This window comes from Danio rerio, chromosome 4, assembly GCF_049306965.1.
Source record: "Danio rerio strain Tuebingen ecotype United States chromosome 4, GRCz12tu, whole genome shotgun sequence".
Taxonomy (NCBI): domain Eukaryota; kingdom Metazoa; phylum Chordata; class Actinopteri; order Cypriniformes; family Danionidae; genus Danio; species Danio rerio.
In genome coordinates, this window is record NC_133179.1 from 30,188,865 (window position 1) to 30,207,747 (window position 18,883).

General features: G+C 34.8%; 1 protein-coding gene across 1 annotated transcript; it reads left to right on the top strand.

The window, feature by feature from the left end:
* Window positions 1-3,486: 3,486 nt before the first annotated feature.
* Window positions 3,487-9,004, top strand: znf1041 (zinc finger protein 1041). Its single transcript, NM_001114431.1, is given in 3 exon segments — window positions 3,487-3,527; window positions 4,257-4,406; window positions 6,916-9,004. Coding segments are annotated over 2 exon segments (1,332 nt in total). The 5' UTR covers window positions 3,487-3,527; window positions 4,257-4,321; the 3' UTR covers window positions 8,163-9,004.
* The last annotated feature ends 9,879 nt before the right edge of the window (window positions 9,005-18,883 follow it).

The following is an 18,883-nucleotide window of genomic DNA, read 5'->3' on the forward strand; positions in this document are numbered from 1 at the left end:
TCATTTAATATATTAAAACAGCTGAAGGCCACACCACCCAATAAGGGCTGATTTATACTTCTGCGTCAAACGCCGGCGTATGCTACGGCGCTGACGCATAGCCCTTCTCCGTGGCCGTCGTCGTCACTGACGTGCACCTCTCAAAAAATGTAACTACACGTCGCAACGACGCGTAGCGTAAGCTCTGTGATTGGTCGGCTTGGTAGCACTGACGAATCTGGGCGGGTCCGAGAGCCGCGCGAATAGCGCGAGCGATTGTTTACAAGTGTGGAGTACCGTGAAGGAGCTCCGGATGGAAAGTTTTGTTTTGTGTTTACCTCATAGTTAAAGTTGTTGCACGTCCGCCGGTTCCTGCCTCAAAATGAGCGAGTTTGAGCCCCTTGTACATCCCGGAAGTGTTCAGGAAAAGCAAAACAACAGCGAAGAAACTTGACACAGAGGAACATTTACACCTCACTGCCAACTAGCGTTTCGGAAGTGTTAATGCAGACCAACAGAGACAGCGCGCAAAAGTATTAATGCACAGCCACGCGCCTTGCATGCGACGTGGGTTACGCCGGTCACCTGACGCAGAAGTATAAATCAGGCTTTAAGTGCTTCCGGCGAATTGAATGCCAATGCAAAATCCGGTGCGTTTAAGGTCTGTTTTCTTTAAAAATCAGCGATCTCCACTAGCTGAGTGATATCCGAATTAAAGTGGGTCTCAGTTTGTACAAGAAGCACTGCATTAAATTACATTTCCCCCGCCATATCTTTATCATATGAGCAGTATATTCAGCTTTTTGTCTCGTTTTACGCTTGAGCAACTAAATAAATGCTAAAGTTTATTTAACTGAATGTATTTTAATGACATTACAATATCGATGCTGTATAAGGAACCGTATAAAATGAGAAAAAGTTCACAATAACAGGTCACCGGAAGTGTATCAGCATGGGAACAGCACTAGCTCGGCATATACCCTGTTAGATTACAGATGTTCACAAAAATGTGCAAATACTTACAGATATGGTTTTATTTCAAACCGCCAACGAGCTCCATTATATGAACTTTAAAGGGATATTATATAGACTGAGACAGATTGCCAAAAGGTTTGTATTGACCACTCATGCATATACTGGTGGTATGTGTGTGTATAAGTGTTGTAACATAAAAACGTTAACTAATTAACAATAAAATGGTAAAGTGGTAAAGTGTTTCCCTATTTAAGCTCTTTGGATACAGTTTAATATCTATATTTTTAATTTTAAGTTTATATTAATTTATATTTCACTAGAACAGGGTGGACATGTTAAGCTTGACAACATTCAGTTTTAAACTTAATACGATGTTAAATACGAAACATACATGTAGATATTTGTGCAAATCAAATGTTTAAACCTAGCAAAATAGACATGGGGACGTCAATGAGCACATCAGAGGTTTTCTTGAAGGGGCATTTACCACATTAGGGTGGACAGCAATTTCAAGGACACATGCAAAATGATTAATAATGTGATTTTAACAAAACGTTATTAAAATTACTTTTTTTTGTCAAATAACTTGTTAAAGACAATAAGAATATTTTGACATCTTTATAAACTGATCTAATTTACATACTTTTTAGATTCACAGAAGTTGGCTGAGCAGTGTGTTGGGACATGGCAAAATCACATCCATTTAATAAAAGAATATGGCAAAAATTGATAAAAATATTTAAAAACACTTATAATTCTACCTGCATGTGTGTAAAGGTTTAACCAATTATATTAAAACATCAGAATGTCATTATTTCATATATATATGACTGATTCAATCTTTTGGGACATCAAAGTCACTTTTTAATAATAATGGCCCATACAGAAACTAAAACTTGTAGTAGTAATGGGCACTTCAAGGGCTTAAAAGATTTAGCTAAGATAAGTCTTTTGTGGCACCAGAATGTGTCTGTGGGCAATTCTTCAACTACGGGCCCCTTTTAGCCTTGTGAAGTTGAGTTAAAAAAAAAAAACTTGTTCAGAATTAACGCAACATAGCCTTATAAGTTTAAACTATTTGTCTAGTTTTAAGATCTGTAAGAGGATAAACTTAGATAAGAAGAGAAACATTTTTTTTCCATCGTGAAGTGAACAATTGTTAATTCCACCACATCTCAATATACAGCTTATTTCAAAATGAAATAAATTATGGCAGCCAAACATTGTCTAAGATCATTGTTGTATCTAGTTTAACCAATCTGTCCACAATGTATACAATGATAATACATTTGTCAATTAAATAAATTAGTTGTATGCTAAATTGTACACCTGTCACACTCTAAAATTTAATATTAGTTTGGTTAAGAGCTTAGTAGAAAATAAATAGGCTGAATTTGTATATTAAAAAGAACATGAATCTTACACATTGTAAACACACTTTTAATGTGTGATGAGAACTTTTAAAATATTTTTAAAAATGTGTGTGGTGATGGAAATGACAGTGGTGAAGATGAAATTTATTTAAAAAAAGATTAAGATAGCTTCACCGATTAGCTTTGAGTTGATACTAGCCTTTCATGTATACAAAACACTCTTATTTACCTTAATTTTAAATGGTTTTTAAAAACATCTTTGAAGGTACAACATGTTTGGAAATGACGTAGAGTAAATGTATCCTTATCAAGCAATGTTTACCTTGATTTTTCTTCAAGTGTTGTTGATAAAAATGTAAATTCCCTCTAGCTTGAACATGTTCTCAGATGGCACTGGTCATTTTCATAGAAACCACCTAAATAATTTTTCACTCAAACTTTTTAAAGCGAAATTTCAGTGTTGTGGTGGAAATGACACTGATGCTTTGCAACAGATATATTTTATTTTATATATTTTTTATTTTAAAAAATAAGTATAAAATATTTTAATGATTTCACTAGTGCAATTAAGATACATTGATAGAAACCAATTTAAAAATATTTTAAAATGTTATTTTCATTATTGAAGTTTAAAACTCTGGGTGTGCCACAAGGTGAAAACAGTAATTTTGACATCTAAAAAGAGGTTGAATAATATGAAAAATAAATAATAGAAAAGTAGTACAAAAAATTTAAAGTAGGTTTTATTGTTAGTTTGACTAAGAAAAAGGAATTTGAACAAATTCAAAGTAGTATAAGTATCTCAAAGGACATAAAAGTGCCCGTAGTGGAAGAATTACCCCTGTACACAAATTTCAGCAAACCCATCAGCTTATTTGTTATACCTTCTATAATGTTGAGATTATCTGCTTTAAATACTTAGTTTTAGTGGATAATAAAGTTTTTTTTTAATTGTCTTAAAAATGTTTAGAGTAAAAGATTTTGATCAACTACAAATATTGAATATCTGTGTGTCTGTGTATGTGAGAAAGTGGAAAACGAGGGAGAAATGTATCCATTATTCATGACTGCAACAGTAAGTGGCAATAAAAAGCTAAACAAAAAGACTTTTATTTTGACTGTGTGTGACGTCATGAGGCTGCGCCGCTCCTGCGCTGTGATTCAACCTATTTTACAGTCTATGGATTCAACTAGAGAAAGGTTTGTTTTAAAACTTTACACAGATATAAACCGACTGATTACAATTTCAGGTTTTCACCCGATGGTAAATTCTGTTCCTGTTGTTGACGATATTATTTTAACCTTTCATAAAACGAAGTACTATTTTTCTCACAGTAATGAGGGCTATTGTTTGAATAACAGAAATGTGTGTAGTTGTTATAGAGGTAAAGTTAGTTTTATATTCGAACATTCAGACTTTCCCCTTAATAATATAATTTCATAAACGTATTATTTGCAAACTCTAAATAACGAAATCATATTAGCAGTGAATGACTATAAAGTACAACATTGTTCACAGTCAAATAACAGTGTTAATGTTGTTTTCAAGTCATACTTGCATGCTAATTCCATTCGTATATTCAAAGTAACTTGGTAAACAATATAGGGACTTCTACATGAATGAATGTGTCAATTTAAAACCAACTTTACCTCTTTGTAATTGTTGTAGTGCAGGTTTATTTTTTAAATAGCATAATGTCATTACTTTACACGTATACATCTCTATATATATAATTAATGGATTACCATTTTTAATCGGGTCAATTGTGGCAATTGTTTCTTGCTCGGACTTACCTAATTTCATTTTGTTAATTACTCTCATTTAAAGAAACTGATGAAACAAGTGTTGAAGAGGAATTATTTTGTTTCTGTTCATTGTTTTATTCATTTTAAACAGGGTGTTTTTATTGTTTTGTTAATTTTAAACAGAATAAAGTGTCAAAACACAGAGAAAATCTTCTGCTGAAGCGACTGATCTCCACACTGTTATAAAGATGGCGTTTATTAAAGAGGAGAGTGAAGATGTGAAGATTGAAGAAACATTCACAGTCAAAGAGGAAGATCTGCCGGAACAAACAGGTTGGTTTTCATTCTCAAAGACCAACTCAGTCATCTGATCCTCATTCACATATATTTTATTAATAAAAAAAATTCTAAATAAATCTGTCTTGCAGCCCTGAGTGTGCTGCCTGGTTCTCCTAAATGCACATAAGCACTTATTGAAAGACAGGAATGACTTTCTTTCGTCACTTGTTCTCATGTCTTTTGTTATTCTTTATTTATTATTAGTCTCCTATTTTCTCTACCGTCTTAAGGTTAATGCTTTTCTTGTTTTCTTGGCACTATATAAAATTAGTTTTAAACAATAAATTAAAAAAAAGTTTAACTGAGCTGACGATATTTGACCAACAATATTCTCAAAGAAAATATCTGCTATCACAGTGATAGTGTTTACTTAGTACTTTCCATTTGCATGTGTCACGTTGATCACAATTCCTTTTTTTTTTTCATCAACTTCTTTATGGGTTTAAAGTTGTTTCTAGTAGTTGTTACTAGTTCTCACAGATAGTATCTGAGTTAGAATTACATAATTATTATAATAACTAATTACCAGGGCTATTGTGTTTAAACAGGGATTCTGCTGGGTCTTAAAGGGTCACAAAACACCAAAACACATTTTGTGTCGTATGTGTCCCACACTGCTAAAAACACTATTAGGACACATATATTTCAATAAACAGTGAAAATTGGTTGTTATTTCGAGCAAATTCGTACTTCCGGGTTGAAACTAATTTTTGAAGCTGCGTCACGGCCATGAGATCTTAGCGTGTATTCCAGCACGTCTGTACCTGGGAGTACTGTATTACGTCTCTGAGTGTGTTGCATTGACTCCTTAGTAATGCTTGGTTCAAACCAATGAGCGCACTCTATTATGTATGCACTGCATCTTCATTAATATGCATGCTAGGTTTCTTAGACTGTACCTGAAACAGTGTTCAGACGGCAGAGAGACAACACACATCGTGTTGCCAAAAGGAGTGCGAAAAGAATAAGAAATGTTTAGAGATACAGGTCGTTAGTGTTGCTTTTATAATGTTCTACAGTGAAGGTTTTGTTTTCATTTTCTCTCTAAGAAAGCGCTGCTGGACTCCAGTGCGGATTACAATGCACGTGACACGCGGCAGAAAATACGTTTCATTCAAATACATTTTTTACTCGAGCTTTTCGTATCTAGAAATAGTGAAATCCGGATTTGCTGCTCGTCTCCTTTAAAAAAAGATGCAGTTCCAGTATGTGTTGATTGTCCTTTATACAGATTTGGTAAATGTGTGCGATCAGCGCCCTTTCTTTGTTCATTCAGATGGCAAAGTTATAGTTGGTATGCTCAGCAGTACTCTTTCAGTGTTTAAAGACAGACCTTAGTCAAAATGATTTTTAAGTTACTTAGTTTACGTTAACATCACTACAATATTATGGACAGAAAGATCCGCTGTAAATGCTGCTCTCTGAGTGTAAACACGTGAACGCTGTAAGCAAACTATTGCCGACCGTCGTGTTTTATTTTCACCGCATTTTGTGACAGGATTGTCTACACACACACGGCTTTCTGACCTACCGAGTGCATTTGAGTTACCAAGTAATGCAGAGTTTTTTTTTTCTCTTATACAACGTGCAGAATCAAACATTTCACCATCATTAAACACACTGTCTCTCTCTCCTGCGTGTGTGTTTGTTTTTCCTCGGTCAGCAGCGCGTGCCCAAATGGCAACTCACGTTTTTTTTTCAAACCCTTCCCATTTTCCCTCCCCCGACACTCCCTCCCAAACAGAGCTAGAAACATCCACTTTCCTTACTTTTTCCAAACTAGAGGTGTGAAAACACCCTGCTGAAACGGGGGGTTTCGTGGCCCTTTAAAAAGTAGTAAATTCCAAAATCTAAATTTTACTGTTTTACTGTTAATTTTTTTTTTTTAGTTTACTGAAATTTTGTGTTGTAGGTCTTAAATATTTTTTAAATATGCCTTCATTTTCCTTTGTTCATGTTTTGCTACTCGTACAAACCCATACAATCACCAACAATCCATCTCAATAAAAATTTCAACTTTTTATTCAAAAAGGTCATTTTAACTCTATTTATCATAATGGTTTAATTATTTTCCTTACAATAACATTTGTTTAAATGTGATCCATGTATTTACTGCTGAGGACATCGACCTGGACAGATTGTTGTGCATATATTTAGTTTATTATAGTTTTTAAAACATTTGTTTATTTGTTTTTAATTACTTTGAAGAAAGTTTATGTTTGCAAAATGTGTATGTATACAAGTAAAGCTTGCTTCATTTTACACTATTTAAAATCTTTTGCTAAGAAATATCTAAAATACTGTATTTCTTTTTTTTATTATTATTCATTTAAAACCTGGTTTAAAGTATGACAAAAAAAATGTGGATGGCCCCAATTTTAAACATGCTCAATGAAATAGACTCTAAATTATTATAAAATATTGTACTGTATTCTCAACTATATGATGATGTGGCAACATGCTTGTCGCTTTGAGCCTTATACTAAAGTTCACTTTTTTTCAGACCCGATGGTGCTGAAAGAAGAGACTCATCAATGGAATGAAATGGAAGAGAAACACCAAGACATGACGACTGATGAAAAACCTACACTAACTAAAAAGACTTCATCACAAGGAAGACCTCGGAAATCCAAATCTAGGTGTAATGTCAGCTGTAAACAGAGTAGAAAGAGTTTCAGTCAAAAGCCAAACCTTGATGTTCACATGAGAGTTCACACTAGGGAGAAACCTTACAACTGTGAACAGTGTGGAAAGAGTTTTGGTCAAAAACAGAGCTTTAAAATTCACATGAGAATTCACACTGGAGAGAGGCCCTACACATGCCAACAGTGTGGACAAAGCTTCTATCATGCTGGAAACTTTGCAGTGCACAGGAGAATTCACACTGGAGAGAGGCCGTACACATGCCAACAGTGTGGACAAAGCTTCTATACTGGTGGAAACTTGGCAGTGCACATGAGAATTCACACTGGGGAGAAGCCTTACTCTTGCATTCAGTGTGGGAAGAGTTTTAAGCAAAATGGCACCCTTAAAGTCCACATGAGAAGTCACACTGGAGAGAGGCCGTACACATGCCAACTGTGTGGAAAAAGCTTCTATACTACAGGAAACTTTGCACAGCACATGAGAATTCACACTGGAGAGAGGCCGTACACATGCCAACAGTGTGGAAAAAGCTTCTATCAATCAGCAAACTTGGCAGCCCACATGAGAATTCATACAGGGGAGAAGCCTTACTCTTGCCCTCAGTGTGGAAAGAGTTTTAAGCAAAATAGCAACCTTGAAGCCCACATAAAAACTCACAATAGAGAGAGAAGCATTACTTGCACACAGTGTAAGAAAAGTTTTGCTCAAAAACAAGACCTTGAGATCCACATGAGGATTCACACTGGAGAGAAACCTTACACATGCACAGAGTGTGGTAAAGGTTTCACATGTAAAGGCACACTCAAACACCACATGATAAGTCACACTGGAGAGAAGCCCTTTGCATGTGCTCAGTGTGGAAAGAGCTTCACAACCAAAGCTAGCCTCACAATCCACATGAATGGTCACACTGGAACCATAGTGTTCACATGTGATCTGTGTGGAAAGGGTCTCACGCGCAAAGACTCCATTAAGCGACACATGAAGACTCACTCAGGAGAGGATCCTTTTAGGTGCAGTGAGTGTGGAAAGAGCTTTAAACATAAAAGAAGCCTCAACACTCACATGAAGCTTCACAATGGAGAGCAGAATCCTCAAAAATGAAGCCTTGTCCAGCAGAGCTTAGGGCTCTCTCCCAGGACGGCATGCTAAACAAGTGTTATCTCTTGAATGCATATCAAGTTGATGAAAAGGAAACCCTTTGAACAGCTGAAGATTTAAACTCAATAACTGAAAAAAGTGAATTATTTTTTTGTAGTGTAGATCAGGGGTCACAGCCCAGTACCAGGTTGTAAGATTTGCTGCCGGGCGGCAAAAACCCAAAATAACTCTATATGTTTCCACTTAATATGGACCAATAACCATATCTGTGCACATTGTACACTTCAGTCAAATGGTCGGCACTGAAAAGAGAATAATAAGATTAAGGAGGAGAAAATGTTTGGGGAGATGCAGCAAACACTGTCCTACACCCTTAGATTGGGTTTTTAATCATTCACATTGTTTGATTGACTCTTGCGTGAACAAACACCTATTTGCCTCCAGCTTGGGGCTTTTTTCTGCAATTTCACAACACTTGTTGGTGAATGAACGTCCGGCTAAACTCGTGCGGTGTGAACTTGCCATAAAACAATGACAGTGACAGACTGATGCAAACTCCCTCAAGCCCTGTTCAGACTATACAATGCCATTTGCCAGTTACGACAGATGAGATTTGTAGATTTGTGTCAGATTATGCGATTTTAACTTGAACAAATCTTGATGTGTTGTGGGTAACAAATGAAGACTGGTTTCAAAACACTACACGTTTATTTTGATGGACTAATTTGAGAAAAGAAACACGTTTTCTTTATGAAGACAATTAAACTTTCTGTAGACAACTGGCTGCCTTTATATGTTCATGTGAAAACTCCAACATAACTACAAATAAATATATGTATGGGAAACCCAGTGTCTCTATTGTGAATGAGAACATGAGTGATTTGATAGCTTATGCTAATTCCAGTACTCAGCATACTGCTGAAGCACTTATTTATATGCAATACACGTTGTACCGCTCATGTGCACTGATTGTATTGTGTGCTGTCTGCAATGGGTGTGTGTGTGTGTGTAGGTTATAGTTTTAGGTTTATATTGTTTAGGTAAATATTTTAAGAGTAATAATTTTTTTTTTTCAATTGAACATTTAAAAAGTATATACAAAGTTTTACATGCATAAATAAGCATGAAGTAAATTACAATTACAACAATAGGCAGACACAAATATAGGCAAAACAGCATATGGTAATGACAATTGTGTTTGACGCTAAAAATAAAAATATATTAAAATAAATAACCAAATGTGAAGCAGAAATAAACAAAATTGTTAACAGAATTTATTGCAGAATTCACTGAAAAAAAGTAGTTTCTTTTGTAGCTTTATCATTTGACAAAGTACTAAGTGATGAAGCAATAATAGCAGGTTCATTAATAAAGTGTAAAATAGAAGAGGGGGGTTCAAAACCTACATTTATGTATGAAAAATTTTGGAAAGCATATAAATGTTGTTGACCAGGTAATGCTGTATACAATTTTCTTTAGTTACACCAAATTGAACTTGTTTATAGCAAAAAGGGTTTACATGGATATTGACATGAGACATTCTGTTATGTGCCTAAAATAATTCTAAGTATATGCAATTGTAAAAAATATGCTCTGTGGTTTCAATATCACTCTCACAAAAATGATAAGAGTAATTCTCAAATTTTAATCTCAGAAATTCTTTTGATGGACACACATCATAAATCGTTTGAAACTGAAGCTCTTTAATTTTGGGGAGAATTGGATAAGAAATGTAACTTGTTCTTATTTTTTTAATTCCTCGATTAAAATCTTTAAAAATAAAATGAGGTCTGAGCTGATTAGGTTGAAGCCTTTGAATAAGAATATTCATTAAAAGTTATTATTTCATTTTGTGTCTCTAAAACATGAAGTGGCAAGAACAGAGATGGAAGAGAAAACATTACAGAATAGTGTGAAAGAATACCTCTGATCAATACTATGATGATATTAGGAATTACATTAATAATTGTATAAAACTCTTTAGGGTGATGAGCAAAACCATGTTTGAGGGCATCAAAATCTGAAACAAGGTCAAGCACCTTGGCGACTCTTAAAGCCTCGTATAGATCTCAACGAAATTTTTTTAACCTGGTTTGCATCTATTATCACAGTTTATTATTTAAAAATGTGTAATTTTTTTGTTTATAAGAAGCATCTGTAAACTGGGTCGACAACTGTAAATAAGAATAAACCGGTCAAAGTGGCCTCTGTTCAACATCATTCAACAGAGAGTTTACATCGCTCAGCTATTGTCAAACTGCATCACCGGTGAGTTCACCGATGAGTTCAACTGTGCTCCATGAGGCGTGCAACAATAAGTGGTAGGTTAATGCAGCATAATGTTTTTTTTTTTTTTTATTGGAGATGAGTCGGTGTTGATAATTACCTTATCATTTACCTTTTTAATCAGTGAAAGTATATGGTCAGTTAAGGGTAATTACGCCGTAAAAAACTTTGACTAATTCAGTTTTTTTACTTAACTAAATAATGAATTTAAAGTACTAAGTTTAAAAAATATGTATTTTTGCTGATCTTTTTTATTTTTAAATTATTAATTGAAGTTGGGGTCATTGTATGTCGCAATCAAGGTTCATTGCAATCTTTCACTCGGTAAGTAAAAAGCAAATAAATACAGACCAGAGACAATCCTTAAATTTACAGAATAACATGTTGATTCAGATTAGGAGTTTGTTAAGAACCTTTATAAAAGCAAGGTAGCAATCTCTCGATGCAGTAAATGACTGCAGACTTGATATAAATGTAGCATGTGCTGTAAACTAGCAGCATTATCTAATTACATTCAAGCTCATTTATTAAAAATAATTTTTCCTACATAGTCATGCATAGCTCAGAACAATATAGTTATACATTTGAAGATGAAGAATAGTGTTACCAGATTGTTGTTTTTTACAATAGTAATTGTCCAAAATCTATACACAACTACAATTATTTTCCATACCTTAAAATCTACCTTAAAAAATCTATTTCGAGTGCATGCTGGGAGTGAATGGGAGGAGATTGCATGTGAGTGAGAACCCTGCTGAGTGAGTTTTCCTTTCATTCATTGATTCTTTTTCTATACTTAATTGCAGTTGTTTTTTCAACTTTAGTTTTTAGCGGTGAGAGATCTAGTCGGTGTACAGTTTATAGAAACGCCATTGACAAGCATTTTGCCAATTGATTATGGAGGCGTCAACAAACAGCGCAGAGCAACTTTCACGCAGGCATGGCATTAAGCTAGTACCTGCTGTGGAGTTCTCGGTTGAGGATTGCGCTCTGGCAGTCAGGGAAGCTGTTGGCTAAGACAGTATAGTGTCTGCTTCCTGAATTAATGGTGCAGTGGTCTTTTTTTTTTAGACTCCCTAGAAAAAGCGCTTAGTGTAGTTCAAAGTGGAGTTGTTATCAGTGACACTTTTATATCGGTAATGCCCCTAACACAACCTGCAAGTAAGATTATTCTGTTGAACATTCAACCTTTTATCAAAGACAAACTCTTAATTGTGGAGTTGTCTAGATATGGCAAAACTATGTCTTAAATGAAAAAGATACCACATGGTTGCAAATCGGCTTTGCTTAAACATGTTTAAGCAGTCCAAAGACATGCGGTACAGGTGAATTGGGTAGGCTAAATTGTTCGTAGTGTATGAGGGTGAATGAGTGTGTGTGAATGTTTCCCAGATATGGGTTGCGGCTGGAAGGGCATCCGCTGTGTAAAAACGTGCTGGATAAGTTGGCAGTTCATTCCACTGTGGCAACCCCGGATTATTAAACCAACTAAGCTGAAAAGAAAATGAATGAATATAAAGAGGATGGGGATTTGTCTGACAGTTTTTATGAAAACACCTCACAGGCTTCCAAGGAAAGGATTGATAGGCCTCTCTCTGAACTTTTTACTGCTCTAAAAGCCGTGCAACCTGGTAAGGCTCCAGGTGTTGATGGCCTCCCAGATGAGTTTTATAAAACCTTTTAGGACATGCTGGGCGAAGATCTTTTGGCTGTGCTTAATGAGAGTTTGGCTGAGGGCTCACTATAGGAGAGCAGAGTTGTAGGAGGGCAGTGGTGACCCTGTTGCCTAAAAAGGCTATTTGCAGGAAATAAAGAACTGGCGACCAGTTCTACTTTGTTCAGATTTTAAAAACCTCTCCAAAACATTGAGTAATAGATTAAAAGATGTGATGGGGCAGACTGTCCATCCTGACTAAACTTATTGTGTGTCTGGCAGGTCTATTATGGATAATATTTGTCTTGTTGGAGACATTTTAGACCAATCTTAATCTTGATTTGGGTTTAATTTCAATTGATCAGGAAAAAAAAATTGTGGTTTGAGTGCCCCTTTTAAAATAAATAGAGGTATAAGGCAAGACTGTGCTCTATCTGGAAAGTTATATTCTTTGGCCATTGAGTCCATGTTTAAAAAGCTGCATTCTATAATTGAGGGATTTATGTTCGGTAATAAAAGTCTTCAACATCAATTATCAGCTTATCCGGATGATTTTATAGTTTTGTTAATGGTTAAAAGGATGTCAATATTTTGGTGTCCATGATTATTGATTTTGTTAAACTTTCTGCAGCCAGCATCAATTGGGGTAAAAGCGATGCTTTAATTGATGGCAATGGAACAATGGTACTTCAATTTTACATGGTGGGCTGATCTGGAAAAAGAGAGTTGTTAAATACCAGGGTGTATGTCTTGGAGTGAGCATTATGCAACATAAGAACTGGGATGGAATTATAGAAAGAACAGGAGGAAAATGTAAAAAAAAATGGAGATGGATTCACCCCCAGTTATCTTTTAGAGAACCTCCTACAGGGTTGCTGTTACTTTTACAAGTCAAATTAGTTATTTTTTTCTGGGATAGGCTCTTAACAGGCCCGGTGAATTTGGTGTGGAGGAATGGGGCTTATTCTATTCTTCAAATAGTTGATGGTCTTGGACTGGACATGACTCATTGCACCTGAATGGACTACCTTTTTCTATCAAAGACCATTTAAGGCCTTGGGTTCATTTAAAATTAAAAGGTCAGATTCTGCAGTCTCTCTATTCTAGCTATTCGAAGAACTTTTGGTAAAGGGAGCTCATCTGAAAATCACAGATCAAGTATCAAATTTACTTCAGATATTGTGCATCACTAAGATTGTAAAGTTGGGACATTTTTTAAATATTGCGAGTGCTGACCTGAAAGCCAAAACTGAAGTGGCCACGATGTTGGGTCAGAGGTCGATATATTACACTGCAACAATTATGGAATTATGGAAGAAGAAATTGGCTGAGGAATATGTGCTTTTAAAAGACCTTGAAGAAGGACACTTAACTCCAGATATGAGGGATCCCTACCAAGCTTTGGGTAACACCTGACTTGAAAGACAAGTCGGGCTCCTTACTGAAGTTAGGCGGAATTCAAGTTTTGAACTTTTTGAATGGCAATTTGAATGGGAAAAAGATGTATAAATGTTTTGTCAAATCGTGTATAGAACATTTTTAAGTGATAAGACTGACAATGTTTGTAGGACAAAACTTAATTTAGATGATAGAGTCAAACCAGTTTGGAGGGTATTACACAAACCACTATTGCTTAAAAATCAGGTGACTTACAGTGGAGAATTTTAAAGGGTGTTATTGCTGTCAATGCTTTCGTCTCTGTTATTAATCCTAATATCCATGACAGTTGTGCTTTTCATGCTTTTAGTGAGAATCTTTTACACCTACTGTTTTTATTTTGGGGGCTGGCTACAATCATAGTCAAAGATTCAAATGACAATTAATTAACTATGTGGTGGGACAGGCAAATGTGGCAATCTATATGTCAAGAAAAAGTAAGATAAACAGTTCACATGGTCAAGACGTAATTTTGTGTCTAATATGAATATAGTCAAGCTATTCACAAATATTGCCAGATAATCACTTTACCTCTACCATACTTTTAACAGACTTAACTAATTTGTGATTCTGGCTCTTATCCTTTTTTGCATTGTCTTGAACCTTCATGTTGCCAAATATATACTATATTGTTAGTAGCCTGGGTAGGTCACAGTCATTCTGCTACATCATATCGCTTTCTACTGGATGCAAAATGCTCTGCAGCACATTTGGCCATTTTAGAATGTTAAGTTCTAATTCTGTAGTTATTTAGGTGAAAATAACTAATAAGTAATATAAGAGTAATGTAACAATTTTGAGACAGTAATGTAAGGGATTTAAACAGTAATAAGTAATTTGTTATGTATTACAGTTTGGAAGTAACTTGCACAACATTGCATCTAACAATGTTTGAAAATAAACAAATTGTCAAGCAAATGGTCCTGTAATGAGCATCACTGTCAATAAATGTAAATTTAATGTAAATGTTTAATCTAAATGTTTAAATGATAAATAATTATTCACTTTATTTTGACCACTGTTATGTTACAAAACAAACACAACTGACCACTGTTATGTGCTTCATTTACTCTGCATTTACAAATACATCAATATGATTCATTACTATTTCGTTATACTGCTCCGCCACACACATTTTTCATCAGCATTCCACCACATTCATTCATATATATATAAAGTGTATATATATAGTGAAAATAAATATAGCGAGATTGGATACAGTGGTAGATCCTTAATGAACAGTCTGACGAGGACAGCTCTCATCTGGCTAGATATGCTGCAGCACATTGCCAGAGTGTGTGTGTGTGTGTAGTCACGTGATGTGCGTTTCCAGCAATGTAATGTGGACGGAGAAATGTTCAGAAACGCTGGGTGAAATGCTAGTGTAGACGCGGATTGTTTTCATTCTAAAATGCCATTTTGAAACTAGAACGTACTGGTGTAAACGGGTAAACTTAACTTGTTAGCCAGCACTCAATTTTGGGGATTTACACCTACCTAACTTATAGTAATAGTAACAGTTCCTGACTCCAGTAAGCTACAAACACAAAGTATTATTGGAAAGAAGACACTTTGACCTTTACTGTGGTAAAAGAAGTTATGTTAAAAAATAAAAAAAGTTATACATTATGAAGTCATGAGGAAAAGAAAAATTGAATTGTGTTCAATATTTGTTTTCCATATAAAAAACAAAGGAAAACATTAATGTCCTAAAATATGACTTCAAAGCCAAGTATTTCATGAGTTTATATTTCAAATTTGATGAAGAAAGCATGCAAAATGAGATTTCTGTAAAGTTTTCTGAGGCTATGTTGATGTTCTTCTCTCCCTCACTATCAGACACCGTCAACACTTTCTCAAAAATGATCTTCCCATACTAAAACATTTACAGTTGCTGAATGATTTGGTCTACATTCAAAGTTTATGTATTTTTGGAAAGAAGACACCCTGGGCTTTGTTATCCGTCATCTAGAGTTTATAATGCTCAAAGTGAAAAAAGTTACAGATGCTTAATTAATTTTTTTAAAAATTGCACTGCACTAAAAATTGTATTATTTCATAAACAAATATGTGAAATTTGTCCTGAACATACTGAAGGTTTTACACACCACTATTTTTTATTTGTAAAATAATAAGCAGAAATTTCTAGTATGAATGATTTATTTGAGCACAAGTAGTACATTGTATAAAATAAGCCCAGTGCATATGCAACAAAAAAGTCTTACAAGAGTTGTTGTTGTTTTGCTCTCTTTGTGCTTCATGGGAGTTTTCTGCTGCTTGAAATCCTCAGCAGAGATTCAGCTACATGACCCCCCCCCCCCCCCCCCCCCCCTTGAGTAGCAAACACGATTTACTGTGATGGCTATATACATATGATAATTATACAGATAGCTTTGCTAATAGCAGCCATTCAGATAAATGGCAAACATACTGTATGATAATGCCAAACATTACTGAAAGCTTATGGCTAACAGAGAGACATTCACACTTATAGGCACAAACAGGCTAAACAGAGAAGACCTGAAACTGTATATATATATATATATATATATATATATATATATATATATATATATATATATATATATATATATATATATATACAGTAAACAAAGCAAATAATAGTATGGTATTATAACATATAGTATATAATAACAATAATATTAATAATAATAAATAAATACAAATAAAAATGAATAAATCAGAATAATAAATCAGCTCTCTTTCTCTCTCATTACCATTACATGAATAAATATAAGTGTGTGTGTGTGTGTCTGTATTTGTGCAGTGTGTATATACAGCATGCGTATGCAGTGTATATATGCAATATGGTTGTGTGTGCTTGTATGTATATTTACATGTAATGATTTTATTTTATTAACATGATTTAGAAAAATTACATTAACATTTTAAATAATAAGTGGTATCGATATCGGTCTCGTATCAAATTAATAAATTGTTGTATCGCCCATCCCTAGAATAAAGCATTTAAATGATCTCACGTTATTTACTTAATTTGAAATAAATATATGAAAAGCTTATATGGCATATGGAGCTGCATCATCTGTGAATGATTTGAATTATATTTTATGAGAACAGGGACATGCATAAAATACTACATTTTTACAAGTTTTATTTATTTATTTTTTTCAAATAATAAGATTCTACATGTTCAGTCAGATTAAGGTGCAGGACACTATACTTGATAATAAAATGTGTTTTAGAGGTAATTTTCATGCAGATTTGTACATATAATCTGCAGAAATGGCTCAACTGCAATTCTCTAGTATTAATTATATGCAATTTTCCTGATTATCTGCTCTTTCACATCCACTGCCATTCCCACAATACCATTAATTGCTGTATCATCTGACACTAAATGATGGAGACACTCCACAGAAACAGTTTCTGTAGCGCAGAGAAAGAAAGTTTCAGCTAAACTCTGTGTTTTCCCAGTTTTGTCACTACTCTTCATGAGAAGTGCCATGGGATTTTTGTTGACCACAGAGAGTTAGAACCTCGATTTAAAGCCTCATCCAAAAGAAGGCGCTCACTGACAGTATAGTATTCTCTTCAATTTAATGGGGCATTAGGACTCACACAAACCGCAGGTTGAGCACCCCCTGCTGGCCTCACTAACATCACTTCCAACAGCAATTTGGTTTCCCATGTGGTCGCTTATCCAGGTACTGACCAGACTCAGCTCGGCTTAGCTTTGGTGAGTAACCAGTCTTGGGCTGCAGGGTGATATGGCTGTGGATTTTAAGCCTTTATTTCAGCTGTAAAAATGCTCAATCACACAACTTCAGTCCCAAAATATATTTCGTAATGTTTATTGTCAAACTAAGACTCAGAAAAACAAGGATAAATGCGCACCCACCCACAGAACTGTGCCTCTGGTTGATTTGATATTGTCACACACAGAGGTGACTCCAGAACATCTCACTGATACTGACTGATCCTGCAAAGCAGAGGATTATGAGTGAATCTCTCCTCAGTCTCAGTCTTCAGCACAGTTTCACTGATGATCCAGTACCAATGGTCAAGATTAATATAGTTAACAAAAACTAACGAAAAAACAAACTAAAATTTAAAATAATTGTTGTTAACTAAAATAAAAATAAAAACGAGTCTAAAAAAAATAGAACTGAAACGGTATTGTGTTCATACAAAACTAACTAAAACTAAAATTTTAGCAAAAACTTCGTTTTCGTATTTGTGAATGTATTTAATACATAATCTTACTGTAAGCCATTTAGAAGTAAATATAATTCGTGCTGCAGGTGCTTGACCCATACGGCATCTCAGAGTCTGTAATCCTGCTGCCATTGGCCAGACTGAGCAGTTTCTCCTCCAGTCAGTCCTTGCTGTTGTTCCCACGACAAAACAACGAGTGGGCATGACAGCAGCAGGGTGACAAGATTACAGGCACTTTAAACTATTACTTTAACATATTTGTGCGCTATAATGGGTTTAATTTCTGTATCGAGATAGCGAATTAATCTTTTTAACCAGATATTTTAAGTGAACTGGTTGTCACCAAAACGAACTGAATCATTTGAAATGATTTGCATCTCTAGTAAGCATTTATCCACAAACTACTTACATTTTAACAAGCCTAATACCCCCCTCTGACTCTAAATAATCCAATATATAATCTCATTCAGTAATTAGAACAGTAACGTTACACTGAAATCAAATTTGAAAGCGGTGAATACATAATGCTGCACATGCGTGATTCAGTGAACCGAACACAAACACTACAAGACAGGCTGCTGTGAGTAAACTACACTTGAACAACTGCAGCACGAGTAAACCGAGGGCTTACAGGGTTTCTGCAGATATTATAATGTCAAATTTAAGACTTTTTATGACATTAAGTATTATATTTAAGACCTATATCGCAATATCAAAAAAATGAGAGAAAATGTAAAATAACAAAATTAGTGGTAAAATATATGTATTTAAATTGAACATTTTAAAGACAGTTTAGATGCACTTATACTTTTGCCTGGCGCCGCATCACACACCTCATGAAATGGATGAGGCTTTTATACTTGACGCGTTCGCCATTGAGATATTTTTTTTTAAATGACAGGGGGGCGGTAAAAAGAAACAGACAGTAAAATCAGACAAATAAAAAAAGAATCACTAATATCATTCTTTTGGGGGCCTCTTTTTTGTTTTAACAAACTTATCCCTCAGGTTTTTCCAAACTTTTACAAAAACTTTCCTCCTTTCCCACTGCTGTTGCAATTTCTAGCCAACAATTATTGGTCATCTGGTTCTCCCTACGATCACGCATGGACGGATCATAAATATGTCAGTATAGACGTAACTTTTTCAG